This window comes from Nesoenas mayeri (assembly GCF_963082525.1).
Source record: "Nesoenas mayeri genome assembly, chromosome: 3".
NCBI classification, from domain to species: Eukaryota; Metazoa; Chordata; class Aves; order Columbiformes; family Columbidae; genus Nesoenas; species Nesoenas mayeri.
The window spans coordinates 1,385,760-1,406,107 of NC_137544.1; the positions used below are offsets into that span (position 1 = coordinate 1,385,760).

The window sequence follows — 20,348 nt, forward strand, 5'->3', positions numbered from 1 at the left end:
GAGCTTTGGGGTGTCGCAAGACCCAGGGGGCATGGCTTCATCCTCCATCCCCCGCATTGCCCCCGTCAGTAAAACACCTTTTCCAGGTAGGAGTTGAGGAACATCCCGGTGGGGTCCAGCTTCTCCCGGACGGAGCAGAATTTGGGGAAGGCCGGATACATCTTCTCAAAGTCCTTCCTGGTGCAGCTGTGCGCCTGCAGGAGACAGTGTCCAGGGGAACGTGGCGCTGGCCCCGGGCCCAGCACCACTGTGGTCAGCCCCTGCAGATGTGGTGGCACCTCCATCCCCTCTAGACGTGCCCAGGGCGGGCAGCAAACAGGGGAGCAGGGAAAAATTTAATGAAATAGAACAAGGGCAAGTGTAGAGTCTTGAATCTGGGCAGGAACAACCCCAGGTTCCAGTGTAAGTTGGGGAATGAGCTGTTGGAGAGCAGCGTAGGGGAAAGGGACCTGGGGGTCCTGGGGACAGCAGGGTGACCATGAGCCAGCACTGGGCCCTTGTGGCCAGGAAGCCAATGGTACCTGGGGTGGGTTAGAAGGGGGTGGTCAGTAGGTCAGAGAGGTTCTCCTGCCCCTCTGCTCTGCCCTGGGGAGACCACACCTGGAATCTTGTGTCCAGCTGTGGCCCCTCGGTTCCAGCAGGACAGGGAACTGCTGCAGAGAGTCCAGCGCAGCCACCAAGATGCTGCAGGGAGTGGAGCATCTCCCGTGTGAGGAAAGGCTGAGGGAGCTGGGGCTCTGGAGCTGGACAAGAGGACACTGAGGGGGGACTCGTTCCTGGGGATCAAAATGGAAAGGGGCAGTGTCAGGAGGATGGAGCCAGGCTCTGCTGGTGACAACCAGTGACAGGACAAGGGGCAATGGGTGCAAACCTCCTGCAAACAGGAGGTTCCACTTAAATTTGAGAAGCAACTTGTTGGGGTGAGGGTGTCAGAGCCTGGCCCAGGCTGCCCAGGGGGTTGTGGAGTCTCCTTCTGTGCAGACATTCCAACCCGCCTGGACACCTTCCTGTGTAACCTCATCTGGGTGTTCCTGCTCCATGGGGGGATTGCACTGGGTGAGCTTTCCAGGTCCCTTCCAACCCCTGACATTCTGGGATTCTGGGATTCTGTGAGCAGCATCTCCCTGAGGAACCCACCTCCCTCTCGACCAGCCTGATGTGGGGCTCTGCTCTGACCCCCCCGCCACCGCACACCCACTCCAACGCGACGGGAAGGGGAAGGGACCCCGTTTCACAGACCGTCTCCCCCAGAGGAATGGGGCCGTCGCTACCTTTGCCCAGTGAGGTCTCCCACCGTGCTTCTTCATGATGCCCTCGTAGGTCAGCCAGTAGTTGAGGCGGGGGACGTTCTTCCCATAGGGCCTGGGGTGGGGGACAGGCAGGGGGGACATCAGCAGGGGCTATGGGGGTATTCACACACCCAGGAAACCCCCTGAGATCAGGACACCCCCAGGGACCAGACACAGGCTGTGTGAGCAGCGCCGGGTGATGGAGACCCTCTGGGAATCAGTATCCCAGCAGCACTGGGCCAGTGGACCCCAACCTAGGGCGACATCCTCAAGAAGGACGGGTGGGTGGCTCTGGGTGCTCCAAGAACACCCAGCCCTTCTGGCTCGAATGTGCGAGAGGGGTGGGCAGGGAAGGTCGAGAGAGGTTCTCCTGCCCCTCTGCTCTGCCCTGGGGAGACCACATCTGGAATCTTGTGTCCAGTTGTGGCCCCTCAGTTCCAGCAGGACAGGGAACTGCTGCAGAGAGTCCAGCGCAGCCACCAAGATGCTGCAGGGAGTGGAGCATCTCCCGTGTGAGGAAAGGCTGAGGGAGCTGGGGCTCTGGAGCTGGACAAGAGGACACTGAGGGGGGACTCATTGCTGGGGATCAAGATGGAAAGGGGCAGTGTCAGGAGGATGGAGCCAGGCTCTGCTGGTGACAACCAGGGACAGGACAAGGGGCAATGTGTGCAAACTGCAACACAGGAGGTTCCACTGTAATCTGAGAAGCAACTTGTTGGGGTTGAGGGTGTCAGAGCCTGGCCCAGGCTGCCCAGGGGGTTGTGGAGTCTCCTTCTGTGCAGACATTCCAACCCGCCTGGACACCTTCCTGTGTAACCTCATCTGGGTGTTCCTGCTCCATGGGGGGATTGCACTGGATGAGCTTTCCAGGGCCCTTCAACCCCTGGCACTCTGGGATTCTGTGAAAGGTGCCGGAGCTCATTCCATGTCTGCAGCCCAGCCAAGAGCTGGTGCTGGTGTGTTTGAGCCGCGTTGGCCTCCGGGTCTCAGCACAGCTCCCGGAGCTGCAGGAAGGGAGGAAGAAGAGGGGCAGAGGCGGAATGGGGCTGCGCTCACCGGTACATGATGATGTTCATGTAGCAGCTGTCCCGTTGGAAGCAGGGGCTCAGCCAGATGTCGTCCCCCCGAGCGAAGCGCACCTCCACAGGGTAGTGAGCCACCATCTTGGGGTTGTTCTCCAAGGCGCCCTTCAGCTCCAGCAAGGCTTCCTTTGTCTTCTCGCTGCCCATGAGATGGCCCCAGCCCCAGTTAACGCCCACAACCAGCTGCATTCAGGCTCAAACCCCCAGCCCCACAGCTCCATCCCCAGCCCCATGCTAATTCATGGAATAGCTTGGTGTGTCCCAGCATCCCTGACATTGCCTTGGGCTCACAAAGCACCAAAACACAGTGTGGTTTCTATTTTGGGATGTGATCAATAGGATTAATATCTCAGGGTGGGTGTCAGAGGATGGACCAGACTCTGCTCAGTGGTGCCCAACGCCAGGGTGAGGGGCAACGGGCACAGACTGAAACACAGGAGGCTCCATGTGAACATGAGCAGAAACTTGTTTGCTGGGAGGTGCCAGAGCCTGGCCCAGGCTGCCCAGAGCGGGTGTGGAGTCTCCTGCTCTGAGACATTCAAACCTGCCTGGACCCACCTGTGTGATCTGCTCTGGTGACCCTGCGTGATCTGCTCTGGTGACCCTGCGTGAGCAGCTGGGGTGGACTGGGGGGTCTACAGAGGTCCCTTCAACCCAACAAGTCTGTGGTACCATGCGACAAGGATGCAGAAGCATCCCCATGCAGGTACAATGGTGTCTCCTATGCAGGTCTCTTTCTCCATGGCTTTGCACTGGGGCAGGACACAGGCAGGGGACGGGATGTGCTTTGGGTGGGGAGCCTGGCTGGGGATGGACAGGGAGGGTCTGCAGAGCCATTTACATGGGGATGGCCCAGTCTTGAACATGCTGCTTGAAACGACACTCGTAGTTGAAGATCTTGTAGCTGATGGCAATGTTCTCCACCCGGGAGCTGAAGAGCAGCCAGAAGAAGAAGCGGTTGATCCAGCACACCAAGCTGGGCACAAAGGTGCTGCAGGGGGAGAGCAGGAGGTGAGAACTGACCCCAGGTGTTTGCCAACAGTGTGAGATGTGATGGAACAAGCCTGGAGAAGAGAAGCTCTGGGGAGACATTATTGTGGTTTTTCTGGACTTAAAAGGGGCCGAGAAGAAAGATGGGGACAGACTTTTGAGCAGGGTCTGTTGCGATAGGACAAGGGGTGATGGTTTTAAACTAAAGGAGGAAGATTCAGGATGGATAGAATGAAATTGTTTGTGCTGAGGGTGGTGAGAGCCTGTCCCAGGTTGGCCAGAGAGGTGGTGGCTGAACCATCCCTGGAGACATCCCAGGCCAGGCTGGACGGGCTCTGAGCAGCCTGAGCTGGTGCAGATGTCCCTGCTCATGGCAGGGGGACTGGGGGAGATTTAATGGTCCCTTCCAATCCAAACTGCTGTATTATTCTAAAGAGCCGCTCTGCCGCTGCAGCCCCAGGCTGCTCCAGCACGGCTCCGTCTCTGCGCACACGAGAGGGCAGTGCAGCCCCAGACACACACCCCAGCCCAAATCCGCTCCTCTGCACAGGAGCTCACTCGGAGCAGAAAAAGCGTCCCCCTTTTCCCCAGGGTGCGTGTCACAGTTCCTCCCTTGCCATCCTCACTAGGACATGCCGTGAAACAGCACAGGTTTCAGGGCAGAGATGCAGAAAACAGAGATGGATGAGTCCAGCCCTCGTCCCCCATCGCTGCCCAGCTCCTGCTCCTACCTGATCCAGAGCAGAAACTCCAGCAGATAGTATCCAACAGCATAATCCCACAGCCAGCTGGCGGAGGAAGAGGGGGGCTGCAAAGCCAAGCAGAGGAAGATGATGGTGGTTAGGGAGCAGCAGGGTTTGCAGCTTTCTTGCCAGCGGGTGCGGAGATGGGAGCACATGCCTGGACCGGGAGCAAAGTGGGAGCAGGGGTGTGGATAAGGGCACCCCAGGAGTCCCCAGACTTCTGTGATGAAAAAGGGCTACGTCCCATCCCAGGAAGAGACCAGGCTTTGCCATGAGGATGCTGAGAGCTCGGACACCCCCAGCTGCATTCGCGTCCCCAAAAAATGCGCTTTCCCTGATCAGACACCCCAGCGGCGCTTGCACTGCAAGCCCAGCCTAAGCCATTGGGCCTGGGAGGGCGCCCAGCTTTGCGCACAGCCCTTCTTGCATGGAGCCCGCGGGACCTGCCTTCTTGGTGGGGTCCTGGTAGATGACGCTGACGTTCTCGCTGTGAGGGAACCACAGGAATCGGAAATACTGGGATCTTTTCAGGTGGTCCCCAAGGTGATCAAGGACCTGCAACAACAAGAGGAACAAGGTTGGTGATTTTGCCCGTCCCAGGAGCAGGGGGTGGAGGCACCTCAGGGACTCTGGGGGTGCCAGGGCAGGTCCGAAGAGGCTGTCTGCAGTGATCCAGCAAGCACTGGATTGGAAAGGAGTCAACACAGACCAGCCATGCATGAAGGGGCTAACAGAGACCACGGGCACCACTGGTCCAGAGAGGTTCTCCCGCCCCTCTGCTCTGCCCTGGGGAGACCACACCTGGAATCTTGTGTCCAGTTGTGGCCCCTCAGTTCCAGCAGGACAGGGAACTGCTGCAGAGAGTCCAGCGCAGCCACCAAGATGCTGAAGGGAGTGGAGCATCTCCCGTGTGAGGAAAGGCTGAGGGAGCTGGGGCTCTGGAGCTGGACAAGAGGACACTGAGGGGGGACTCATTGCTGGGGATCAAGATGGAAAGGGGCAGTGTCAGGAGGATGGAGCCAGGCTCTGCTGGTGACAACCAGTGACAGGACAAGGGGCAATGGGTGCAAACTGGAACACAGGAGGTTCCACTGAAAGAGGAGAAGCAACTTGTTGGGGTGAGGGTGTCAGAGCCTGGCCCAGGCTGCCCAGGGGGTTGTGGAGTCTCCTTCTGTGCAGACATTCCAACCCGCCTGGACACCTTCCTGTGTAACCTCATCTGGGTGTTCCTGCTCCATGGGGGGATTGCACTGGATGAGCTTTCCAGGGCCCTTCAACCCTGACACTCTGGGATTCTGTGATTCTGTGTCAGTGCTGTGAATGTGTCTGGAGGAAGCAGCCTCTGCTCGCCAGCCCGTTTGAGGAGCTGTGGGCACCACATCATTGTAGACATCTCCCACACCTTTGTTGACATCTACAGCTTTGCAGGCATCTCCCACAGCTTTGCAGACATCTCCCACAGCTTTGCAGGCATCTCCCACAGCTTTGCAGGCATCTCCCACAGCTTTGCAGGCTTCAAACCCCAGCAGCTTTTCTTCCAGGATCTTCCCTGACCCAGGAGAAGGTGCAATGACCCATGGATACAGCCCCAGGAAGGTCGTGGCAACCTCAGCTGTGCCGCTGTTCCTTTCCCGCTGGCTCCTGTGAGTTATTTGTCTTAATGAGCTACTAATGACCAGGCTGGGCTGCTTTAGCACCGAGGATCTTGCTGTGACCCTGCCATAAGCTGAGGGTCTTTTGTACTGCCATGGTCCCATTAAATCATGGAGGATGGGAAGATAAGAAGTATATTCCTGTAACTGGTGAGAATTAATGATAATGTTGCCTTCATCTTCACACCTCCCAAAAGGCCACAGGATCTCTCTGAGATGGCTCCAAAACAGCCTATTTTCTGCCCAGGGAAGCTCTTGTGTCAGAAATGGTTAATGATTGCACAAGTAGAAGCAGAGCAAAAGCTACGACCCCGCGTCTTCAGCCGTTTGGTTTCAGAACAAACGCATTGAGCAGCTAAAACAAGCGGGGAAAAGGCGGACGCAGCTTTCCCAAGGTGATCCTGCCCACGTCTGTTTGTCTTCCAGCCGCAGCGTTTGAGCACAGAAGCAAATTGCCAGCGGGGCGACCTTTTCAATGTGCGCTTTTGATCCCCGTGATAGAGGAAGGATGTGGCTCTGGAGACAATAAGCCCCGCGACTTTGTAGGATAATTAGAAGGCAGCGAGCGAGGCGGCTCCGGGAGTCCTTGGGGACATTGTCTGCTGGCTGAGCGCCCAAGCAGGAGCCAGAGCACCTCGGTGCTCTAACGCGGCCAACGCGCTCCATGAGAGCATGCAGAGACCTGGGGGGTTTTGCTCGTCTTTGCTTCCCTCCCAGGAGTCCAGGATAAATCATTTTGCTTCATGAAAGCCGGGTCAAAAGAAGCCGCTTGCTTTCTTTTGTTGTTTGCAAACACACTCAAGAACTTGCCGAGCTGAGGGTTGGGCACCCCGCCTGCCGCAATGCAGCTTTGGATGCTCCAGATGTTCCTCGGGGAAAGGACAAGGATGGGACAAGGGGCAGGTGTGGAGGATGGAGCACAAGAAGTCACTTGCACGCATCCATCGGAGCAACAAAGGGGAGCCAGGGAGTGTGGGGAGGGAGCATTTTGGGTGAGGAAATGGTTATTTAGCCTCCTTTTTTGCCCGTGTGCTGCCCATGCCAGGATTCCACTACATCAGGGGACGATGTCTGAGCACCAGTTCAAGAGTCGCTTCCATGCACTGAGGCCAAACCAAATAATTCTGGCCAGGAGGGATGAGATGAAGCCCAGCACTGGTGAGGGTGTTTGGGTGGTTTTGGAGGAGCTGTGGTTGAGGGATTCACCACAGGTGCCCAAGACACCCCAAAGGGACAGCATTCGGGTTAGGCTTAGGAAACGGTAGGCTCAGACCAAAAGAAGCTCTTCTTCACCCACCAAATCACTAAGCTGTGCAAGTCTGCAGACGGCTCAAAGTTTCCATGGGTTCAAAGGCAGGTCAGAGACCTTCGTGCATGAGAAAATCATTGTCTTATTACATATTGATTGATGCATTGGTGGGGACAGACTTTTGACCAGAGGCTGTTGCGATAGGTCAAGGGGTGATGGTTTTAGACTAAAAGAGGGAGATTCAGGCCGGATATAATGGAATAGTTTGTGCTGAGGGTGGTGAGAGCCTGGCCCAGGTTGCCCAGAGAGGTGGTAGATGAAAATCTGCAAATCCGAAGCTAAGAGGTTGTATAAACTCAGATAAATTTCAGTTTCTATTGCAACATACTTTTTGTGCTCATGCTTCTTCTTCTTATGCAGTTGATGAATGACTGTAGTTTGTCTAAATAACCTGCTGTCTGATTTTAGCCTGATTAATTAATTGATACTGTCTTTATGGACAGTAACTTTGGGGAAGATTTCTTTCTAATGTGGAGGTTTGAGTCTCTCTGCACCTCTGCTGCAAACGGTTGGGCTTGGTTTTCTTGTAGAACCTTTAGTCTGATTAAACCTGATAAACTCTTGCGACTCTTGGAGAATTACGCCGCCGTGGGTGTCTCAGTTCTCCCGCGTTCACCCAGGATGTGCTGCACCGAGTGTTCGGCTTGTTCTGTGAAACAGCTGATGCTGGTTTATATTTGCTCTGCAAGCTCTTCCATTATTTCCTCTCCCTCCGCCACTCCCTTTGCGCCTCCATTCACAATGACCTGCTGGGTGACCCGTGACCGCAGCTTTTCTTCATTTTACACTGAAGATTCTCTTGGTTTTTACAGAATAACCCCAATACAGGCTCGGAGGAGTCCTACAGGCTACAATCTGCCTCTTGAAAGGCTGGGATTAAATCCTGCTCATGGCAGGGGTGGCAGTGGGGGAGGTTTAATGGTCTCTTCAACCCAAACTATTGTATTCAGAGGAAGAAGCATCATATCTGAGCCTGACCCATCCCCATCCTCATCCTCGTCCTCATCCTCATACTTGTCCTCGTCCTCATCCTCATTCTTGTCCTCACCCCAACCCATCCTCGTCCTCATCCTCATCCCCATCCTCATCCTCATCCCCATCCTCATCCTCATCTTTGTCCTCACCCCATGCCCGTCCTCGTCCCCATCCCCATCCCCATCCTCGTCCTCATCCTCATACTTGTCCTCGTCCTCATCCTCATTCTTGTCCTCACCCCATACCCATCCTCGTCCTCATCCTCATCCTTGTCCCCATCCTCATCCTTGTCCCCATTCTCATCCTTGTCCCCATCCTCATCCTCATCCCCATCCCCATCCTTATCCTCATCCCCATCCTTGTCCTCATCCTCATACTTGTCCTTGTCCTCATCCTCATTCTTGTCCTCATCCTCATCCCCATCCTCATCCTCATCCCCATCCCAATCTTCATCCTCGCCCTCGTCCTCATCCTCATTCTTGTCCTCACCCCATACCCATCCTCATCCTCGTCCCCATCCTCATCCTCATACCCATCCTCATCCTCATACCCATACCCATCCCCATTCCCATCCCAATCCTCATCCTCATCGTCCTCATCCTCATTCTTGTCCTCACCCCATACCCATCCTCATCCTCATCCTCATTTTTGTCCTCACCCCATCCCCGTCCTTGTCCCCATCCCCATCCTCATCCCCATCCTTGTCCTCATCCTCATACTTGTCCTCGTCCTCATCCTCATTCTTGTCCTCACCCCATACCCATCCTCATCCTCATCCCCATCCTCATCCTCATCCCCATCCCCATCCTCCTCCCAGCAGCTCTGGGGTCGGGGACATTGGCTCCATCGCTGCCACCACCCGGGATGCTCTGTGGCTGTCTCTGGTGACCTGAGCTGTGCAACAAACCCTCTCGGTCCCATTTCTTGTTCCCAGCCTCCGCCAGCAGCCAGAGCAGCCGACTTCATCCCACTGATAAAGACAATCACGAGGCCAGAAAAGAAAGCCTGTGGATCTTACATAACCACAAATCCAAGCCCGGCTCCGCTGACACATATATTATTTGCAACGTCTTAGATAACTCAGGCTTAAATATTTCAAGCAACCTGCTCCCTTGCCATTATTCTCTTCCGCTCGGCTGGGCCGCTCGACATGAAAGTCGGAGATCTGGAAGCAGGCGAGGAGCAGCGAGGGCTGAGATATTGATAATGGCATTAATATTTATAGAGCGCATTTCACCCTGCTAACAGCCCCGAGGGACGCGGGGAGACGGGCTGAGCTTTGCCGGAGGTAAAGCCTGGGCAGATAATGCTGAGTAGAGTAAAGCTCAGCCTAAGCTACCTGCCCTGCTCAGGAAAGCGGGGTTATGTTGAACATGAGCTTAAGTTTCCTAGCTAAAAGGCAGATTAAGAAGTGTAAAACAACACTGCGGGAAGGTGCTGGAGGACGCAGGGAAGGTCCAAGCAGCCTGGTGGGGGGTGAGGACTGAGCTGTAAGGAGTTGGCAGGTTCTCACCGTATTTTAAAATATTTAAATGCATTTAAAGCAGGGAAATCCCTGCTGCAGGGCAGCGGGCAAGTCTCAGCTCAGTAAACAAACCGGCATTTCACAAAAGATGCTCCCGAGCCATTAAACACAAACTCATCACCTCTGAAACTGGAAGCACCGGTAGCGACCTCACTGCAGGATGGAGAAATAGCTCAGGCTTCCCTTATTCCCTTCGCGCCGCCCGGGAAAAATCAGGCGCTGAGATGCTCTAGCTCTTGGCAGCTCTGGTGCAGCTGGTAGGGGTGACAGCAGGGAGGACACGCCGAGGGACACGGGTGACACACATGGACCTCTCTGTCCACCTCGGTCAGCTTTGCATCGGGCATTATGGAAAAGATACCGCACAAGTGCGTTAAATTCACGTTGGTGGTGGCGTTCGAGTCACCCCAACGGGGCGCTGAATAATTCAGTCCTTAAAAAATTAAGGGCGGTGTTTCTCAGAGCTTTCCTAGCGCTGCAGCTCTGATCAATCCTGCAACAGATTTTGCCGCTTTTGTCTATTTATTTTTCATGAGCCGAACTTAACGAAGGCTCGCACAGTCATTAGCCAGGGCTGGAACTGGACCTGTGAGACTCAATGAGACAGCGGGTGAGGATGCGGCTGAGGATGCACCAGCGAGGACGTCAGAGCACACCAGGACAAAGATGATAAGTGGTCGAAGCAGATGTTCTTTTCCACTGTCACCAATTCCTCTTCTTGATGGACTTTCTGCCTCAGTTTCCCCATCCAGAAATCTGACTCAGTGTGTCCACATAACATTTAAAAGGCCACCAGGTCTTCCAGCTTGCAGGTGGCATCTCTATGGGCTTCAGCCTCCGCGACGATCTGGTGCCAGATGGGATGAGCTGGATGGTCGCTCAGCTCAAGGCAGAGGTGACATCCCCATACGGCGGCCATGCCATGGAGGGGCTGAGCATCCGATGGAACAGCTCATTCCATCTGCCTTCCCACCACCGTGAGCGTGGGAGGGCTCCAAGGAATTGCACGCAGTGGTTGGAAGAAGTTTATATGGTGGCAGAGACGGGGAGATTTGGTTTTGATGTGTTCCCAGGAGAAAATAATCCCCGCGAATCGCTCTGTAGAAATGCCCATGGGGCCTTCGAAAGGCATCCTGAGGGAACCGGATCACACCCACCGCTGGCCACAGGCACGTGGAGAATGAAGCTCATAAAGCCCAGGAGATGCACAGCTCCAAAATAGCGCATTTCATGCCTCTTTTGAGGGAAATAGTCTGTTTCATGCTGGTTCGTGCCAGGGATGGAAAACTCATCTGTAGGTAACTACTGACCAGTATGGAGCATCCATGTACCAGCACCCCAGGCCACCGTCTCCAGCGCCTCAGCCCTGTCCTGAACTTCTCATGCTCCCATGGCCAATCTAGTGCCCTGTCATGGGCTACAGCAAGACATGGTCTTCAGGGGGGACACGGCCACAAAGAGGGGACAGCAAAGAAAGGATGGATGGTGGGACAGCAGAAGAACTTGCTGGGGAGGAGATAATCATATGAAGTGTTCAGAGCTATGTAAGATTCCCATCTATGAGACAGCAGGTCAGAAACCTAACTCCCTTGAGCACGTCCCAGATGAGCCCATCACCAGCACCGTGCACCTTGGCCGGGGTGACGGGTGGCAGTTGGTTTAAAGAGAGTTTCCAATCACAGCTCTGGGGTTGGATCCCAATAAGGGGTTTGTTCAGTCTGGCCCTTTAAATGTCTCACCCATCACACTCCTCCTCATCCTCAGCACGGTCTGTCCCAAGTTCAGCTCAAAAAAAGAGTTCAACCCAACTTCACATTGGGAGATCATAGAACCACAGGCTGGTTTGGGTGGAAGGGACCATTAAAGCTCCCCCAGTTCCCCCTGCCATGGGCAGGGACATCTGCACCAGCTCAGGCTGCTCAGAGCCCCGTCCAGCCTGGCCTGGGATGTCTCCAGGGATGGTTCAGCCACCACCTCTCTGGCCAACCTGGGCCAGGCTCTCACCACCCTCAGCACAAACTATTTCATTATATCCAGCCTGAATCTCTCCTCTTTTAGTTTAAAACCATCACCCCTTGCCCTATCGCAACAGGCCCTGCTCAGAAGTCTGTCCCCATCTTTCTTATGGGCCCCTTTCAAGTCCAGAAAGGCCACAATAAGGTCTCCCTGGAGCTTCTCCTCTCCAGGCTAATGATGGAGGTGCGGAGCCCCATCCCAAAAAACACCCAGACCTCATGCACAAGAAAGGCCCAACTTATTTTCAGAAGCACAAGAAGTTCATGGGCTATTTTAAGTGGCTTGCCTGTCACTGGATTTAACACCGAGCTTCCCGCTTACCGAGCAGCAGGACAGGACACGATGGGAGGTGGCACATCCTGGGTGCCCGTGGGACGCTGCCGCTCTCCCCGAGGACACGCTGCTGCCCGCGGGGATGCTGGCTCAGCGCACACGCTCTTCTCCCTCTCCTCGCTCGGTCCAGGCAGCACATCAGCCCGAGATTTCCAGCAAGGGCAATTTTCTCCAGCTGGAACGCTAAATCCGCGTTAAGCTTAGTCATGCGTGGCTGTGGTCACCAGATCTGCCAACACCGGGTTAAACAGAGCAGAGGCGCAGGCTGGTCCACCCCCCGGTGGGGTTGTCCGTGGGCAAAGCAGCTCGAGCGCTGAGGGCGGCAGTGCTGATGCCCCGCGGGCTCCTTCAGCATCGCTAATCCGATTGCACCAGAGCCTCCGTGCTCAGCCCCATGCAGCCTGGAGCCCCCGGGGGGATGGAGCCGATGGCTCCGGGCAAACCCCCATCCTGGCTCTGGTGGCACCGCTGGCATCGCAGCCCTGAGCAGCTCCCACCGCTGCGCATCCCATCCCATCCCTTCCCATCCCATCCCACCATGGGGTGGGGAACAGCTGCAAACCCCCAGCGCTGGACACAAGGGATAGCGATGGCTGGAGAAAAACGGTCCCATCGCTGTCACCTCTGAGCTGAGTCAGGCAAGAGACAATTGATGCTGAGAAGTGAGGATGATGCTGCAGGGTGTGGGGACAATGACAAAGGTCTCGTTGTCCAGACTTTTCCCTAAAGGTGGCACTGGCTGTTCCCCAAGAGAGCAACCACCTTGCCAGCCCCAAATCTGAATGGGAGGTGAAGTCCAGAAGAGCAGGAGAAGCTCTTCAGGCTGAACATGCCAAAGAAACTTTTCACACTGAGGATGTGGTGAGAGCCTGGCCCAGGTTGGCCAGAGAGGTGGTGGATGAACCATCCCTGGAGACATCCCAGGCCAGGCTGGACGGGGCTCTGAGCAGCCTGAGCTGGTGCAGATGTCCCTGCTCATGGCAGGGGTGCCACTGAGGGGGGCTTTAATGGTCCCTTCCACCCAAACCATCCTGTGATTCTATAAGTTGCCTGTTTGCTGACATTTTACTTCATTCTGCTGCGCAAGAAAAGCTTCTAACAATGCTGCAAAACAACTGTTCTCTGATTCTAAGTATTTTCACCATCTTCTCCCCTGCCTCGGTCCCACCAGTGACACGCAGCTCCCACCAGCCACCTCCAGCCCAGCCGGGAGGTCCCTCCGGAGCAGGAGCCACCTGCTCCCCTGGATCTCAGGTCTGCAACATTCCCCGTGCCAACTTATGGGTTCCTCTCCTCCCACCCCGCTACCTGCACCTCTCTGCTCCCAGAAGATGTGGTTCCAACCCACAGGAAGTTAAAGTGGCATTTGCTAAGAAACGTGCCTTTTCCTTCCTCTCCTTTCTCACCCTGGAGAAGTTTCCAGCTTAAGGAACATCACAGGGTGAGAGAAAACAGCCTCAAGTTGCGCCAGGGGAGGTTGAGGTTGGATGTGGGGAACAATTTCTTCCCCAAAGGGCTGTGGGGCATTGGAACAGGCTGCCCAGGGCAGTGCTGGAGTCACCATCCCTGGAGGGCTGGACAGATGGACATGAGGTTCTCAGGACATGGGGCAGTGCTGGGTTATGGTTGGACTCGATAATCTTGAGGGTCTTTTCCAACCAAAATGATCCTATGATTCTATGAAAATGTACAAGGAGTACAACCTACACACGCCTGTGGGATTTTCTACCAGAGCACGGCCACTTCCCATCTCCCTCCCAACCACGTCGCCTTGTCGAGAACTTTGCTTATCGCGCGGATGCTTGGGAAGCATCACCCATGCCGTACCTCGGTGAGCGTGGAGGGGAAGGCCACCTCGTGCAGGTGGAACTGGGGCACGCACTGGAAGGTGACGGTGAGCACGACGCCCAGGCAGCCGAGGTGCAGGCGGGCAGCCTGGAAGATGTCGGCGTTGACGGACTCGGAGCACTCCAGCATCTCCCCCGAGGCCGTCAGCAGCGTGAGGGCCACCACCTGCCCAGAGGAGAGGTGTTGGGGTTGGTATGGGCTTGGGGTGTTGGGACATGAGCCAGCCATGATAATGGTTTTAAACTAAAAATTACAGGGTAATGGTTTTAAACTAAAGGAGGGAGATTCAGGATGGATATAATGAAACTGTTTGTGCTGAGGGTGGTGAGAGCCTGGCCCAGGTTGGCCAGAGAGGTGGTGGATGAACCATCCCTGGAGACATCCCAGGCCAGGCTGGATGGGGCTCTGAGCAACCTGAGCTGGTGCAGATGTCCCTGCTCATGGCAGGGGTGGCACTGGGGGAGATTTCATGGTCCCCTTCCATCCAAACCATCCTGTGAGTCAAGGATTCTGTGATTCATGAACTGCTTTCTCTTAACACAGAGCTTATTCATCAGACCACAAGACCATAAAGCACAGGGACAGAGGAGTTCCCAGCTGGGTCACGTTTTGGCTGCAGATGAGGAGGTCCCACTGTGCTTGGCGGACCTGAGGATCCCCAGAGCAGCCCCATCCCTGGAGGACAGACCCGTCCTGCTTGCAGTGCTCCTCCCCCTCACCCCCAGGCTGGGCACACCAGACCAGGTGATGGGACATCTCCCCAAAGCCCTCAAGATGCTGATGATGTCCGTGCACCGACTGCTGTCTCACCTGTGTGGGGAGGATGCCATGCTTGATGCCAGTGTTGTGCGTCCCCGTCCCGATCACACCAGCTGCTGCCACCTCAGAAACAGCTCCTAAACTGGGGGTAGGTGAACGGACCAAGTGAGGACCACAGCGTGTGGGACACAGCCCACCCTGCCAGGCATCACACTGTGCGCAGACCCTGCATGGAAACTCCCAGGACATGATGCCCTGACCCAACGAGCAGGGTTTTCCACCCTTCCCCAAACCCTGCAGCAATGGGTGGGTTCGTTGGCCAATGCGCTTGTCTCCATAGCACGTATCTATCAAGATGCTGCTCTGGTCTATGCGGAGGAAGGCGCAGCTGGTGACAATAGGTCACCATGGTCAGCTCAGCCGTGTCCCATCTCACAAGTCCCCATCTCTCCCCATGGGCATGCGGTGGCTTGTTGGGGTGCAGACATCCCAATCATTTGCATTCAGAGCAAGGGGTGAGGAAACTGGGTTTAGCCCAGAATCACCGTTGTGGAGCAAAGCTGGAAGCAGCACCCACAAGCATAAGGGCTGCAGACCATCCGTCCCTCCCACCACGGTCAAGCTGGGTACGTGGGGACGGTAGAAGGTAAAAAAAACCACTCTGTTGTTCCTGCCATTTCCCCAAATACTCCTCCAGCTTCCAACAGCTGGGGAGCAGGGACCTCCTGAACCAAATGTGGGGTTTATGACCATTGCAAGCCTTGGTGGGTTCCTCCTCCATAAGCGAGTCCTGCCCAGGTGGGCAGGACTTCTCTGAGCCCTCTGACAAACTCATCGCTTTCATTGACAGAGCAACTCAGATATTGAGTTAGACGGTAATTAAGGAGCAATTTCTTCCCTGAGGTCAGCAAATGAAAGAGATTGAGCGTGAGAAGTGCTGCCCATGGCTATTTCCTCTGCAAAGCGCCATCTGAATCCGTCTCTCTCCAAGTCCCTGGCAAGACACCCCCTGCCAGGGAGAACCACGTGTTGGAGCATCTCATCTTCTGCCCCAGGTTGCCCTGGACCCCCAGCCCATCACTTTCACCCCCTCTTCTGGGGAGAGCAGACGTGCCAAAGTGGCGCAAAGATTCTTCCATGCCTCCTGCTGAGATATTCCAATGGCTAATTGCCCTTTGCCATCAAAAACTCATTTCTACCTTCAGCCTCATTGCCTGAAGCGGCTTGTCAAACTCTTCCCCACATGAGGCAACCCTAGGAGAGCTGCTCTCATCTTCCGAGGGACAGGGAATGTAGAGTTTTCCTTTGTGACATGGAAAGGACCAGCCTGGTGGGTGCAGTGAGAACACAGAGCTGGTGGGGATGAAGGTTGCCCTTCATGCCTCATGCTCCAAGGCAGGATCAGCTGCTCCACCATAGAGGGGTTGACCCGTGGTCTGCAGGGCCCCGATGGAAAACCAGATCCTGAAGTAAACACCCCTATTCTGCAGAAAAAGCTCTTCAAACATCCCTGGCTTGCCATGTCTCAGCACTTGGCCTGGGGCAAAGATGGACACCATGGAGGACGCGCGGGGATGGCGCCATGCATGTGTCTCACTCACTTGGCCAGGGCCAGCCCATGCTTGTTCAGCTCGACGTTCAGATCTGAGAGGAAAATCCCACCTTCCACCGTCACTTGCTGCTTCTCCTTGTCCACCTGCAAAGGATGGGATGGGATGGGATGGGATGGGGATGGGGATGGGGATGGGGAAGGGATGGGGAAGGGATGGGGAAGGGATGGGGAAGGGATGGGGAAGAGATGGGGAAGGGATGGGGATGGGGATGGGGATGGGTGAAGGTCACACAGCTCAGGGAAGAAACATCCCATGGAAGACACCTCTGCTCTCACCAACACAGTTGATAATGTCTATATTGGAGAGCCACATACCACAAGGGACTTGCTCCAACCTGAGCTGCCACCCGTCTCAGACCTTCACCCAACCCAAACTTCATCCAACCCATTGGTGCCACTGGACCATGTCCCTGGTCCAACCCCGCTCCCCTCTGCTCTCCCCGGTCTCAGGGGTCTGTAACCTCTCCCATAACTTCCCCCAGGTGTTGGTCAATGCTCCACCTTCAGCAAACTTCTCTGCTCTGCCCTCCTGAGCCATTTCCTTCCCAACATCAACAAATGGAGCAATTGCTCATGGGGACATTTCCCACCTGACGCAGGAACAAACCATTGGACCATGAACAAGGAGACCCATGGAAAAGCCAAGGGGCAACGGGTACAAATTACTCCTGGGGAGATTCTGATTGAACATAAGAGGGAAATTTTTCCTGTTGAGAACAATCAGCCATTGGAATAATCTCCCCAGGGAAGTGCTGGGTTCCCCAACATTGGACATGTCGAAGATTCAGCTGGATGGGGTGCTGGGCCAGCTTGGCTAGACTGGGCTTTGCCAGGAAAGGTTGGACCAGGGGAACCTTGAGGTCCATTCCAACCTGGGATGTGATGATTCTGCAGCTCTATGACTCTAGGAACATCCAGCCAGGTCTTTGCCCAAGGCACCTAGCAAGCTCACATCAAGTGAGATGTGACGGTGACCCTGCCAGGCACCTCCACCCCACCCAGACCCTGCTGTGATGAGGACAGCGTGCCAAGGTTAAGCCCTCACTGAAGACACGTTGGGAAGACATCACTTCTTTACATTTGTATCGCTGCTCCAAATGCTTCCAGGGCACAAGGGATGATTTTACACTGAGAAGATGCCCGTTCCCTAGTCCTGCACCAGCATTTCAGGGTCTGGTTTGGGAGAACTTCAGGCTGTGAGGAGAGGAAAGCCCCTCCACCCTTCACCTCTCACCCTAGTTATGGCAGCACCGGTGTCCATGCACTCGGTGGTCACACAAACAGGGTGCCACCACGTTTCAGGGCCACCGCGGCACCTCCCAGGAGCTGGTCTCACCTTGAGGACCCTGTTCATCTTCCCCATCTGGATCATGAAGTCATCGGTGCAGGCGATGTCCGACGGGGAGTGACCACCCCCCACCACCTTCACCCTCTTGTGCCGCTGTCTGGCCATATCCAAGATCTGTGGAGACAACGGGCGGCCCTGAGTGTCCACCCTCTCCCCCAACGCTGTGTGATAAGGACGAGGTGCTGTGAGACATCCCAAGATAAAATCTTACCCACCACTGACTCCACCTTCACTTGCGTAACCCAACATCTGGGGTTAAACCACCCTGGAGCTCAGATACCTCCTAAGACAGCCCTTGGGATCATCCTTGGGGGTTGGACTAGGTGACCTTTAAAGGTTCCTTCCAACACAAGTCATTCTACAACCCCAAAAGAGGTGATGCCCACTTCAGATAGCCCAGGGTGACAGAAGCATCTCTGGGGTGACAAAAGTGACACGGGCTCCCACTCCTCAGTGTGGCAGCCAGGGTGGGCAGAGGACCCCAGAAGGACACCAGACACTGATGCCCAAGGAAAAGGGTCCAACTGCGGCCAGGTGCACTGGTTTTCTGCCTCTTTCAGGTGTTTGGCCCATCTGCTGGCGCACACATGCAGTTCGGTAGGACGGGCCATCTCTTGGGGCTGCGGGAAGGACTCGTGCTGTCACCATCTCTGACTGAACATGATGGAGCATCACAGCCCTTCTGGGCCTTTCCTCCTCTTCATTTCTCACGAGTTGTCTCCTGGAAGGACCCCCCTTACCTCCCGGATCTCCTCCACCGAGGTGGGCTGGAAATACAGCTCCGGAGAAGAGCCATAGGTCTTGGCCCAGTTCTGGAACTTGACTCCTCCTTGGCCGTGAACCTGGACCAAAACCAAGAGCTGAAGCAGAAGAAAGCAAGCGCCACCCCTGCTTTTCCACACCATTCTCTGTCTGCGAAGAACACTGCACCAGAGTCACATTTCCAACAGGATTAATTATTTATGTGCACAGAGGATTGTCTCAAGCCCTCAAGTCCCCAAAGTGGAGGTGTCTCCATGTGAGCAAGTCACCCTGGGCTCCCTTGGCAGTCACTGGGGAGAAGTGGGAGAATGCCCTGGTGTGCTGGAGACATCTCCCTTGAGCACAGCCCATCCCATCCTCCCACAGCGCGATGTGTGCTGGGGTCCCTCACTTTGCACCGTCACATCTGGAATATCGTGTCCAGTTGTGGCCCCTCAGTTCCAGCAGGACAGGGAACTGCTGCAGAGAGTCCAGCGCAGCCACCAAGATGCTGAAGGGAGTGGAGCATCTCCCGTGTGAGGAAAGGCTGAGGGAGCTGGGGCTCTGGAGCTGGACAAGAGGACACTGAGGGGGGACTCATTCCTGGGGATCAAGATGGAAAGGGGCAGTGTCAGGAGGATGGAGCCAGGCTCTGCTGGTGACAACCAGGGACAGGACAAGGGGCAATGGGTGCAAACTGGAACACAGGAGGTTCCACTGAAAGAGGAGAAGCAACTTGTTGGTGGTGAGGGTGGCAGAGCCTGGCCCAGGCTGCCCAGGGGGTTGTGGAGTCTCCTTCTGTGCAGACATTCCAACCCGCCTGGACACCTTCCTGTGTAACCTCATCTGGGTGTTCCTGCTCCATGGGGGGATTGCACTGGATGAGCTTTCCAGGGCCCTTCAACCCCTGACATCCTGTCACTCTATGATTCTGTCTCTTCTGCTCTGGTCTCCTCTCAGCACTCAAATGTACCTTGTGGCTTCATGCCCCAGTGTCCCCATATGGCCCCATCATGAGGGGCTGACTGGGACTGGGTTGGGACCTCCCTCCAACCTCAGCCATCCACCCTGAGACGCTGTCCCCAAAACACCCAGCCCCATCACATCTCCCAGCAGGGCTTAACCCAAGGCAGGGCTTCACCCAAGGCAGGGTTTAACCCAAGGCAGGGTGGTTTGGATGGGTCCTAGTTGGGGGGGACACTTTGTCCCTGGTCACGGGAGGACCTGATCTGGTGAAACGGAGAAATAAACTTAACAGCAAAGTCAATTAAGCAGCATTCCTTATTTATCAGCGCTGGGAATACTAGGGACCATCCTCCATAAGTGCTGTAAAGACTGGATGCTCTTGCGTTGCTTGTATTCACATAATTATTACACAAGCATTACAATTTTTGAAAATTTTGACACACATCTCTACTAAGAAATAGTTTCTGATGTTATAATTGTTTAGTTTCTTCCTTGCAATGCTTACATTAATTATTAGTTAAATATAAACTAAGCACTCTGCTTCTAAACATGTCTCACTCAATCTTCTGTCTCCTCTTGTCACGCAGAAGGATCTAAAACTTGAAGAGCATCCCCTTGTTTTGCAGGTGGTCAGAAAGTGTTTATCATGTCAGCTGGTTAATGATGGGTATGTCTTTGATAACCACAGTTCACATTAATTTAGTAGCTTCTCTTCAGTGGGTTTGGGCACCAAGCCCCAGAGAAGACGGTGAGTCCTCCTGCCTTAGGTGGGGCTGGTCCAATGTTCTGCCCCACCAACGTGTCCCACCTTGGCTGTAGGGGATGATTTGTTCCCTTGTCACCTCCCGCAGTCTCTTCTCCATCACCAAACCCTCCACCTTCCCACCCTCACCGTTCTTCTCCCCATCTCTGACGGCTTCAATTCCCACCCAAAAAGAAGACGCCCCCAACTACTCCAGGGGTGTCTGCAGCATCGTCCCCCCTCGCCACCCCCTCCCACCACCTCCAGGCAGGGCAGGGACAGCGGGTGGCCCTTGGTGACTCTGCCTGTGAGCAGGGCCATCAAGAAGCTATGGGAGATGTAGCCCAGATAGCAGCAGGGAGCCCTGGAGACAAGGGGGACGTGGGGCTGGGGCTGCTCTGAAGCTTCCCCCATAGGA

General features: G+C 55.3%; 1 protein-coding gene across 1 annotated transcript; it reads right to left on the minus strand.

Moving 5' to 3' along the window:
* Window positions 1-65: 65 nt before the first annotated feature.
* On the minus strand, window positions 66-20,095 carry LOC308039507 (L-gulonolactone oxidase-like; the record flags this gene model as incomplete). Its single annotated transcript, XM_080342878.1, has 12 exons — window positions 66-194; window positions 1,272-1,362; window positions 2,346-2,510; window positions 3,213-3,362; window positions 4,093-4,169; window positions 4,552-4,659; window positions 13,742-13,927; window positions 14,573-14,663; window positions 16,123-16,217; window positions 17,470-17,595; window positions 18,222-18,323; window positions 20,081-20,095. 12 exons carry the CDS (start codon window positions 20,093-20,095, stop codon window positions 66-68), a joined length of 1,335 nt encoding a protein of 444 aa, XP_080199004.1.
* Window positions 20,096-20,348: the final 253 nt, after the last annotated feature.